Source organism: Pinus tabuliformis, chromosome 3_2, assembly GCF_031772625.1.
Source record: "Pinus tabuliformis cultivar Carrire ecotype Pingquan chromosome 3_2, CPIR1, whole genome shotgun sequence".
In the NCBI taxonomy this organism is placed as follows: Eukaryota; Viridiplantae; Streptophyta; class Pinopsida; order Pinales; family Pinaceae; genus Pinus; species Pinus tabuliformis.
In genome coordinates, this window is record NC_142302.1 from 1,285,348,435 (window position 1) to 1,285,360,767 (window position 12,333).

At 34.7% G+C, this 12,333-nt stretch overlaps 1 protein-coding gene across 1 annotated transcript; it reads left to right on the forward strand.

The window, feature by feature from the left end:
• The first annotated feature begins 9,354 nt into the window (after positions 1-9,354).
• On the forward strand, positions 9,355-10,988 carry LOC149185435 (uncharacterized). The gene is made up of 3 exons (XM_089417947.1): positions 9,355-9,710; positions 10,620-10,698; positions 10,853-10,988. Exons 1-3 carry the CDS (start codon positions 9,355-9,357, stop codon positions 10,934-10,936), a joined length of 519 nt encoding a protein of 172 aa, XP_089274073.1. The 3' UTR covers positions 10,937-10,988.
• Positions 10,989-12,333: the final 1,345 nt, after the last annotated feature.

Genomic DNA, 12,333 nt, shown 5'->3' on the forward strand with positions numbered 1-12,333 from the left:
ATATAATTATTAGATAAAATGTGTAAGTCTTATAAAAAACTAAAATCTTACTTTAATTTGGAATCTTGAAAATCATAATGTGAAGATATTAATATTATAATTATATATATATATATATATATAGGATTTATAGATCATATAGATAACCTTGGACAATGATATAAGGTTTGTAATAAGAATGTGTTCTTCTGAGAGGAATATTGGCCCACTTTTAATGATTCGGTACAATAAGGATGAGTCTCCTAGCCCAAGCCATGCTTTGGAGTACAAATTTTTGAATTTACCCTGTAATTAATCTTTGTCAAATTAATAAATTAGGAAGAGAACCTTAGACCATGTTACAAACTTTGCATAAGGAACTTTTTCCCAATGATAGGAATATAGACTTGATTATAGGGATGGGTATCATCACCCAAGACATAGTTTCAAATTGAAAACCATGGATTTATCCCATAGTCCTTATTAGGCTCAAAGTCCACTCGGAAGGCCAAATACCATGATACTAGCCTTATAGAGAAATTTTTTCCCTAATAGAGGGATATGAGTCTAATTTTAAGGATTGGGAGTAGTAAGGATTGATTTCTTAGCCTAGGTCACCATGGTTAGTGGGTGAACTTCATGGATTAAACTCCCAAGCATTTCTTTTCAATCTCATTGGCAATGCCTTGGACCCTTGTTCATGATATAGGCCTTAGAAAATAACATTTTCCATACAAGAGGAATATGGTCTCAATTTCACAGATGGGGTGTAACAAGGATGGGTTTCCTAAGTGAAATCAATAATATTCCCAACTATCCCCTCATTTTCTCATTGAGAAAATGATCCATTACTTTTGAAAATAACTATAAAATTAATTCAAAGTATAAGCATGGCAAGCACCCCTAAAATTTTGTAGATTGGTTTCATTACTAGGTCTTTCATTTGATTCATAATGCATAGAAATACATCCATATCTTCTTATTTGAAAAAAAATGAGTCTCTTACTTCACAACCATTAGATACATTAGCAAGTGATTATATTATAGTTAACCCACTCAACTATAGAGATCCAAATGCTAGTTGATTTTGGTAGTTCCTTTCATTTTATAAAACATAAATTATATTTCTTGGATTTTGTAATTGTAATCTTGGTGTCTATAACTCACTCAATTCTCTCATCTTTTCTTAGGTAAATTTTTATCACATTCTCTAATCATTATATTATCTTGATCAACTTCCAAACTTACTTAAAAATGATACAAATTTAGTATCATTATATTATCTTAAAATTGACACTGATGTCGAAGTCTTCAAGTAAGTTTATCATATATGCTTTTTCATTCATCCTATTCAATATATTACAATGATTGGTCTTTTTTTTTCAACTTATGATAGGTCCTTGGCGATACATTTCCTTAGCAAATGAACCATGACTAGCTCTATATAGAGTACATTTGCTCTTCAATGGAGATCAACTTGTCTCTAGTATTCCTTTTTTACTATTTATAATTTTTCTTATTTGTTGTTAAATTTTCAAATTTTCTCCACAAAGTCCTCAATGCCTTTGCTAACTCATACTCTATTAAGAAATTCAAACAAATCCACTATGCTTTTATGATTTTTTTCCATAATCAATCATGAAAAGAGACTTAACCATGAAGTTGTTAATGTTTAAAGTGTACGACAACTCATCCTACACAAAATTCATATCCCATTGTTTTAAGCTCTCACCAGCTAGACTTTATAGTGAATCATTGAAACTCAAGTTCCCTGCCATCGTTTGCACATGGCTGGTAGGCCAAGCTATACCATAATTTTTTGTCCAACTTCTTCCATAATGATTTACAAAAATAACTCAAAATTTTTGTATCCTTGTCAACATTTACATTTTTGGGAATTCCATGCAACTGTATAATTTCATTGAGGAATAAATTAATAATTCCATGCAATTGCATAATTTCTTTGATGAATAAACAAGCAATTTGGTTGCATTACTTGTCTTTTGTAGGATAAGAAATGAGCCATCCTAGAAGAACAATACAAAACCACAAACATTGTATTGTTCCTCCTTGGTATTTAGGGTAGTCCCAAAACAAAATCTATGGGAATCTCAATCCATGGCACTTAATTGGCCAGAAATAGTGTCTTATGCCATCCAATTTTTTGTTGCCTATCTTTAACAACTGGACATATTAGAAATTGTAACATGTACAAATATTTCCTCAATTATAGCTAAAAGAAAATTCATCTTTCCAAATTATAGATCTGGTCTCTCAAATTGTCCTCTCAAGTTGATTGAGTGTAATTCTACGATCAATTTTCCATTGAGTGTAATTCTATGATCAATTTTCCCTTCTATATCCATTAGGAATGCATAATTGAAATAAAAATCATATGACACATACCCATCAAAAGGGATTTTATTTGTATCATCAATATTACTAAGGGCTTCAGAAATGTTTCTATAGTAAAAAACCTGCACATTCTCCTCCCATGGCCTAAAATTCAATAATCTTTGTTCGAAAAATGGTGCTTTGTACACGAGGCATCAATCATCACGTTCAATTTGCCACTCGTATGGTACATAATAAAATAATCACTGTACAAAAATGAGACCCATGTAGAGTTCTTATGCAACAATCTTTTACGGAATTCCATAGCCTAATTATCTATCAATTAAATGAATTCCCTATGCATGAAGAAATGTTGGGAAATGTTGTCAACATTTCGATGTTCTAATGATAACATACCACTCTTTATCGTAAGTGTCGTATTTTTTCTTAACATCGTACAATTTTCACTAAATTATTAGACTCAATAGTAAAAGGCCTCTCATAGTACAGGGGAGTGAAGATTAGTGCTTTAGTGACCACCATTTTCTAATAATCCAAATCTATTTTCAACTACATTAGATTAAGTAAATTTTCACGAGGGTGAGGACTAGTCCTTTAGTGACCGCCTTTTTCTATTAATCCAAATATTTTTTTGAACTGCATTAAATTATGTAAATGTATTTATTTCAATGCAATCCATTAATAATACACAAACATGATCACTATGGTTTTTAATAAAATTTATATAGAAGTGCATTCATCTTTGGAAATTCCTCTTCTACCTCATCTTTTTTGAATTTGCATACTCAGCTATGTCCTTGACATAATACTAAATTCATCTATTGAATTGAATTTCAAAGGAACATAAGCTTGTCTCTACAAATTCCATTGTTCTCAATATCTATGAATATTCTTTTATGAATTTGCACACTCAACTATGTCCTTAGCCTAATACTAAATCCATCTATTGAATTGAATTTCGAAGGAACATAAGCTTGTCTCTACAAATTTCACTCTTCTCAAGATCTGTGAATATTCTTTTGATATTGAGTGTGTCAAACATGAGCTTTAAATGTTCCAAATGTTGGTTCATCTTTCTATTAAATATCAAAATGTCATTAAAATAAATTATAACAAACTCAATGATGCATTTTCCATATACCTAGTTAGCCTCGTCCACATGAAAATAAAATGACATTAGAAAATCCATTGCTTAAATCTATTTTTTGGAAGAGCTTGGTGCCTACCAAACAATCTAACATATTCTTCATCCTTCTTTATAGACATTAATACTTCACTAAAATATTTTTAAGGGCTCTAGTGTCTATGCACAACGTCAATAGGTGAGTGTGGAATGAGGAATTTTGCTTTTCTTGTAAAACTTGTGTCTAGCAATTTACTGATTTATCTTTTAGGTTATTGATAATATTGAGGAGTAGGTTTATGAGTAACTCTTTTTGGAAGTATATCTGGTCTAGTTTCCCTAGGCCCTGACCAATCACATATAAACATAAGTATGTAACGATAGCTTTGACATACTATGATTTTTTTCCTTGTTCAGTTTACCAAAAGAAGTAGTGGATTCTAAATGTTTTACATTTTGACTTTTTCACTAGAATTTGGAAATACAATTCTTGGTGATATCACAATATTTTCCGTTATTTAAATTGCATTTTTGAATACAGAAATAGATTTAACACCATTATGGTACTTGGACTATATAGACTCAATTACTGAAATCTGCAATTCTAACAAATTCTAACCAAGTTTCAAGTAAAATTGATTGACAAATATACCTAAGAAACACTCAAAACATAAAACATTTAAATAATTCAATATAATATCTGATACCCTTAGAATCTTTAGCTTGTTTTCCATGGTAGCTTCCTTAGAGGGGGCTCCCCCGCAACCCCCCCGATGACATAACTACCTTCAAAGCATTGGTGGCTTCTCTGTGGAAAAAATCCAAGGTCAATGTAGGCGCAGTCGAAGTTTGTGAAAAAGGCCAAAAATATTCCTTCAATAGCACTCCTAGTGGGGTTTTGGTGAATGTCTCTTTCCTTCATGACCAGAGTTATCATGGGCAAGTTTACAAGCATGTGGTCGTCACCCTATGGATATGTGGTTTGAGAAACGTTGGATGCCAATGATGAAAGGAAGGGTCAGCCTCTATCAGCTTGTGGTAATGGATTCTTTGCCTTTCTTTTTAATATAAAGAGGATCAGGATGTAATTTTCACGAATGGCACTTACTCTTTTGGATCTAGGGGAATCTATTTGAACTCATGGTCCTTAGATTTTGACTCAGATGAGGGCATTCCAAATACTATTCCAATATGGCTTAAACTATCAAGGCTTCCTCTCTCGTGATGGAGTGATGATTTCCTAAGGGAAATAGGGAATTGTGTGGGAAGATATCTGGATCAAGCTAAGCCAAAAGGCAGTCAATTTTCCTGTGCAAAAAAAATGTGTCGAGGTAGACTTAGAAAAAGGACTACCCTTTGAGATCAATCCGACTCAAGGGGAATAGAGTCATCTACAAGTCCTGGACTATGAAAAATTTCCCTTTAAGTGTCGTATTTGTCACAAATATGGGCATTTTGCTCAAGATTGCAAGAAATCACAACCAGGGATAGATGAGAGAACTACTAATCATAGGAAGACAACCTCTAATAAAAATCCTCCAAAACAAAACCGAAACAAAGCCTCCTCAACAAACCCATTTGAAGTTCTATAGTCTTAAGAAGTGCCTAAACAAGGAGATCCAAAGAAGGTATGGGAAATAATGGATAGAGAGGAGGAAATCCCAAAGAAAGAAGAGTGGTAAATCCCTGCTTTGGAGCCAACAAAAGAACCAATTTCATTGGATAAGGAGAAATCTCTCCCATAGAATCACGGGAAAAGCTTCTCAAATTTGGAAACATAGGGGCCGATGGGAGAAGAAACACCTGTAGTTCAAAAGAATCCAGTGACAAAATATGGGAAAGTAATGACAAGAAATGCAAGAAAGAAAACTAGTAGGGGCGATGACTCAAAAATTCATGAATAAAAAAAGCTCAAAAAAATTGGTATACCCTCCAAAAAGGAGGAAAGGGAAGCAGAGGCGGAGCTAAAAAAAAGAAGGGCAATCAACCACAAATTTCAAATGTGCTCAAAGTAAGATGCATGGAAGTGTCAAAGGAGGAGGTGGTAAGTCTCACGCTCTCGAATCCAAGTGAAAGTAATTTCCTGTAATAAAAGGGGATTGGGAGACCCCAGAAAATCTCAATCTGTCAAAGCTTTAGTTAAAGAGTAAAAGTCACATATTTTGCTCTTGCAAGAAATAAAGATGGAAGAAAATCTGGGCATCCAAAGGACCTCTAAATGGACAATGCAAATAATTGTGTTCTTTTTTTTAATTTGTGATGTTTTGTAAGTTTATTTTGTTGTTAAGAGTCTTCTTCTATGACTATAGCTAGCATATGTTTAGTGTTATAGGTAAAGTTGTCATAAAAATAGGTTGTCAACCCTATGGACTTTTGAATTTAGCATGAAGATGGAAAAGAACTATGTACCGGATGTGGCCAGATTCCAACACTTTTGTATTATAAATAGTACATGTTTTTTTGAATATATATATATATATATATATATATATATATATGATACCCTTAAAAAAATTATCATGTTGAAAAATTTGCTATGTTCAAATTCTTTTAACAATAATTACATCTTGATCTCTAACATTATTATCATATTACCATGTCTTGCCAACTAACATATTACATAGATCCATTCTTATTGGGTCGATAGGTGCTCTACAACCCAATATGAGGGAGATGTGATAATACTTATGTTAACAAATTAAAAAACACTAATAACAAAAAAAATCAATGTCAATCATAAATAAAATACTTCAATTTCCACATACACTGTATATAGAGATGAAATAATTGAAAGTATATATATATATATATATATATATATATATATATATATATATATATCATTTTATTAGTTAAAAAAATGTAATATAAATTTTATATATAAAGAGAAGGAGAATTTTTATCCTATTAATAGCTTTTTTTAAGGGAGAATTAGATTTCATTCATTTTCTAATATGGATTTTATATATAAAGAGAGAAAATTCTTATTTTATTAATAGTTTTTTTAAGAGAAATTTGTAATTTATACGTTTTCTAATATGGAGTTGACATGTAACATTTAAAAAAATATTTATGACAAAAATAATTATAGAGAGAAAATTTTATGAATATATCTTTTCTACTTTTAAATATAATTAGAACATGTAGTAACATTTTGATGTGTAAAATATGAATTATAAATCCAATATTTCAATATCTACATATATAAAACAAAATATATATATTATTGGAAATAAATATAAATCCATTTTAACTTGAATTAAGAAGAATTGAATATTTAGGCCGATAGGCCTTCCTATGCATCAATTTCTTCGTCAACACTTTTACCTTGCTCTGTTCGATCAGGTGAGACAATTTCAACCATTGATTTGAAGTGTCACTGCTTTGCCATGCTTTTTCCGATTCTTTTATGTCACCCCTGAAATATTTTTAATTGCTTTTTCCCATTCTTTTATGTCACTCTTGGCCTCAGAGTTAATCGTTTCTTTGGTCTGCCAGTTGTTGTTGTTGTGCACGTCGGCACCTCCATCTGGCCATGCTCCCTCATTGTCGTCAAATTCGTGGAACGCTGCCTCCTCACCCCAACCCCGAACCCCAATCCCGTATACGCCCAAATCTTCCAATTCAAGAACAAACGCGGAATCGAACTCGGGACTGGCTGCGGCGTCGCCGGAATGGGCCTGGCCCTGCTCGGCCTCGACGTGGTCTTGACCGACATCGCCCCCGTTCTGCCCGCCCTCAAACGCAACGTGAAGAAAAACATGGCGGCGACCTGTATGTGGCTTCTCTGGTTATGGAGCATCTGTCGGGAATGCCGAGTGTTTCTTATTGCAACCCTGGATTTCTCGATGCAATTGAACAAGGCATGAATGGAAATGTCACCAACTGGTCTGCCTACATTTCTGAAAGGATGAAATTTTTTGAGGTGGTTCGCCGAAATGCTCTCATTTTTCACACAAAGGGGACCCAAAATGGTGTTCGCTATGGGGTTGTCACTGCATTGCTTGTTAGAGAGCAGGCACCTGATTTGTGGCAGCAGTTTGTAGAAAATGGGGATTGGTATTGTGAATTGTTGAAAAAGAGAAAATGGAATGAAATCAATGGGTTGCAGGGTATGGAATTGTTGAAGAAGAGGAGATTGAATGAAATCAGTGAAGGTCGGGATATTGAATTGTTGAAGACGGGAACTTGAAAGGGGAGGGGAAGATTGAAGGTGGAGAAGGAGATCGATTTGGGGAGAAATGGCAGAAGTTTTCATTGGCATTGGTCGATTTGGAGCAGGGGAGGAGTGAGGGTAATGAAAGAGGGCAAATGCAAGAGGAAGTGGAGAGGAAGGAGGGGGGAATGAATGGTTCAGATTCTGAAGCTGCAGGGGCAATTTTGCAGAGGATCAAGGTCGAGTTAGCTGAGGAATGTGCTGAAACTGTTGAACAAAATCTTGCAGACTGCAAAGGATGGGAAGCCTCTGTCCGAGAAGTTTCTGATGGAGAACTTTTGGTGCAGTATTACAGTAATCTCAAGTTTCGTTCAAGAGATCATGTTGTGGGGAATCAGATGCAAGGCATTCCAAAGGGCCTGTCAAGGAGATTCTCTGGACGGGCAGAGTCGGAGCAGAGAAAGATGGTGAAGGAAATAAGAGTGAGGAAATATGACAAGTTGCTGGTAATCAGTATAGAGTATGTCCTGGCACATTTTGTTCACAAAAGTAAGGGTCCTTTTGCCCATGGTAATTTGGTTGTGGACCCCTATATTGTGTTTGTGCACCCTCAGGCTTGCAGATTTCTGTGGGCTTGTTTTTCTGCATTCAAGGTGGTTCTGTGGTCAGAGAAACCTAGAGAGGTGCATGATTTTGTGCTGCAGAACATTTTAGGAGGTAGTAGTTCTGGTAGGATTCTTTCTTATTCCATTGAGGACTGTATCATAACGAGAATCAACCGGCAGGGCAATGAAGAATTTGACTAGAGTGTGGGAAGATCTGGGAGACTATGGTAGTGCAAATATGATTTTAATTGATACTTCAAATGTGGCCAGGGTTAGAAATCAAGATGGAAATGTCATTTGCCCCATTCCCTACCAATATCATGTGCAGGCTTCTCATGGGCAACTAGAGACCTATCTCTTGCCTTATTTGGAATGTTTGGAATCGGTGCCATGTATTCCTGAATTTGTAAAGAATTTTCCGTTTCGCCTGGAGACGGAACTCAGTTGGCAACGGTCTCAATTCGAAGAGGGCAGGGTTATTCCACCACAGAGTCATGGAATTGTAAACAACTGGAATATGTTTCCGAGCAGTGTAACTGAAACTTCTAATTCTCAGTTGCATCAATTTAATACTCAATGCCTTGGGATTAGTAATACTGCCCAACATTTTCCCATTACAAGAACAAACATCTCATTCTCGCAGTCAGTTCCACCTGCTGCTAACTTCGGTATTTTTGAAATGTATCACGGAATCTCATCAAGGGTATTCTTGGGTTTCAATGATCATATACAGAATTATAGCAACATTAATTATATGAGGGAACTGATTAAGCTGAGTGATGACAATATGAAATATGCGAGGGAACTAAATCGGGGGAAGGTTGATTTGCATAACGTGGCCTGTGAGAAGGAAAAATTGGAAAAGAAGCTGCAAGAAAGGGAGGACTATCTACAAAAAGCGGTAGATGCCTTGAGAAAAGTAACTGAAGAAAAGAAAAAGGCAGAAGAGAAAAACGCTGACATATCAAAAACATTTGTAGAAAGGGGTAGGGCTTTGAAACAGGTGAAACTGGAGAAGAACTTAGCAATAAAACAGAGAGAAAACATTATTTGTTCTTTGCGGGGAACTGTCCAAGTTCTGCAAGAAAAGTTAGGAAGCTTTGAGAAGAAAGAGAGAGAGAAAAATATTTGTCAAGATGGAAGCTGAGAAAGAAACGGCTCAAGTTCGTTCTACTTTGACAACTATTCCTGAACTGAAACAAGAAGAAAACTCTATGTTTGGAGAACAAAGGCTGATTAAAGAATCGAGGCAGCAATGGAAAGTAAAACATCAGTTAAAAACTGATCAGTGTATGTTGGTAATTAGTCCAGAGGCTCAACAGTCGACAGTGGAACCTTGTCAACAAATCAGTAACAAGGGAAAAAGTTCTCATATGAGTGGAGATGAGAGCACAAGTGATAGAAGTCATTTACTTCTTACAAGTGATGCTGAGGCTCTGCATTGTTCTATTTGTATGGAGGAGTGGACAACTGCAGGGGATCACCGTATATGGTATGTGCAATAATGCCACTGAGAAAGGCCATTCTACTTTTTGTTGTGTCAAGACTCAAAACTATTAGCAAAGTCAAGCAATGTTTTCTTTGACATTCAAAGACTTGAACACTACTTTCAATCATTAAAATAATGTATACGACATATAATCTTGATAATGAGTGAAATCAGTACTTCTAATGCTTTTGGGAAAGAAAATTACTGAAACGTTGGTATAAGCTGGTTATGTGTAGAAGCCACAAATTGTCATAAAAACATAGAGAGTGCTGCAGGAGGTATAAGCTTTCAACTTGTAAGAAATTTACATCTGTGTTCTTTATAATTTGATGTGTATCTCAAAAGAAATGAAAATAGAGATTATCCACCTTTTTCATGTCTAGTTTGTCAACCATTACAATTCTGAAACACCATAATCTCCAATAGAGCAGCCTAAATAATCTTGTCCTTTTTAAAATTGAAAATAGCTTTCTATTATCAAAAAATCATTATGTTGCAAATGCTTTTTACATTGAAAGGAAGATTCGCTGCAAAGCAAGGCTCAGATTTTCTGGTCACACAGCCTATTGTGGTGAAGTTACGGTAGAGTTCATCACAAAATCTCAGTATCACATTAGTTGCAACAAATAATCATGTGAGAGTAAACCTTTGCATAGAACTCTTTAGGGAAGGAGTTCACTGTCGATTTTGTTTTCCATGACTGATTGTCCCAATTCTCTCTTTCCTCAGTTGTTTCTTCAAGAGTGAAGCGACCAGCTTCCGTCAGTACTAGTAGTCTTCTGTTAGTTTGATGTTTATGTCTTGTTATCAGAAATCATATAAATTATCTTTTTCCTTGCATCAAAATGTTTTATTCATTTTATAAGAGCTTTCAAATGTCCAAAGACTGACAATTGAAAAATGAAAATGCAGCTCCCTTGCTTGTGGACACATGTTTGGCATGTCTTGTATTAGAAAGTGGCTTCAGCTACATGAGAATAACATTGGCAAGGTAAGATTATTCAACCTCGCAATTGTTGATTTCCATGGTCTTGATGTTAAATGAACTGGTAAGGCTATGAAGTTTTTCAAAAAGATTAAGTTTCTATGTTTTTGTTGCAACCAAATCTTGGGGATTGTAATTTTCTATTTCTGTAAACGTGTAGTGTCCACAATGCAATAACAAGGCTGAGCTGGATGACATCAGAATTCTTTATGCCCCAGTTATAGCTGTCACTGCTCAACAATAGTGGCAGATCAGTCGTCTTTGTTGCAATACCCACAGTTTTCTATCATCAAGAAACAGCTGAAGATAATTTTTTGAAGGCATTAGAAGGCTACTCCCTCCCCAATTCCCATAAATATTTGTTTGGTGAAGGGTAAAGGTTCTGACAGAAAGGAAAACTTGCGAAATTCTAAGGCTCTTTTAATTTCTGTAATGCGCCTGAAAGCTCTTTTAATTTATGTCATGCACCTGAACATCATTTGCTTTCTAATTTTGTATCAGTAACACGATGCTTATCAAAGAAGCACAAAGCATTAGACTAAAAGAACAAAAAGTTAAACAGAAAAAAGCTAATTACAAATCTGGATCATTTCCGCCTTACCTGGGGAAATTGTTACCAAATTTTGTTGATTTTAAAAAGATCTACCCTTTTCAATGAAGGATGTAATAGTCTTAGGTTCTTGGTATGGATCTGCATGTTTTGTACTATTAAGCATAGACAAACATCTTCTAATGTGAAATGATGTAATAGTCTTAGGTTCTTTGTGTGGACCTGCATGTTTTGTATTAATAATCATAGACAAACATCTTCTAATGTGAATATTAATAATGGACAAACATCTTCTAATGTGAAATGCTTGAACTAGGGACATAACACTTTATCTTGTTAAAGAGATTTGAAGCAGAAGCACTAGTGCAAATGATATCATGAGAAACAAGCATGTGGAGGTTAAAGAGATTTGAAGCAAAAGCACTACTGCAAATGATATCATGAGAAACATGCATGTGGAGGTGAGTAAAGTTCTTCATCAAAGCAACATGAGCATTTGAAAGCAGGAGTTGTTAAATGTTCTATGTTTTTGTCTTTTCTTTTTTTGATATATTTTTTGAATGGGATGCATCCAAGCATTGAAATTTCAGAAGTTGGGTTTATTGTGCATATGAAATGGCATGTGTTCATGCTTTTGAAATTTTACTCAGAGAAAAGAAAAGATGGATTTGGTATTGCATATGAATGAGATGTATTTTTCGTATATGCTTGGCCATCTATAGAGGTTTCTTGATTTTGGGTAATTAACTTAACCTCTTGATTTTGGGTAATTAACTTACTCTAAAATGAAATAAGACATTCAATGTGTTCCTGAAAAGTAATTGCACAATGATCCAGTCCAAGAAAACAAGGTTTTCCACAAACCAATTAACTCTTCTAGAAAAATTCAACAATTCCAATTTAATAATCCTATCGGCCTCTCTTTGTACCTTTTGGGACAATTGCTAGTTTTAAACATTGAATGAAAATGGCTTCATAGCTATTGACTCGTTTAATAGAATAGAATATTTTTATGTCAGAGGCCTTTTTCATGGAAGGGAGGGGCTCCGTTGAGGCCTTTGTCTGTCCAAAACCCGAGCCCACCACATGTT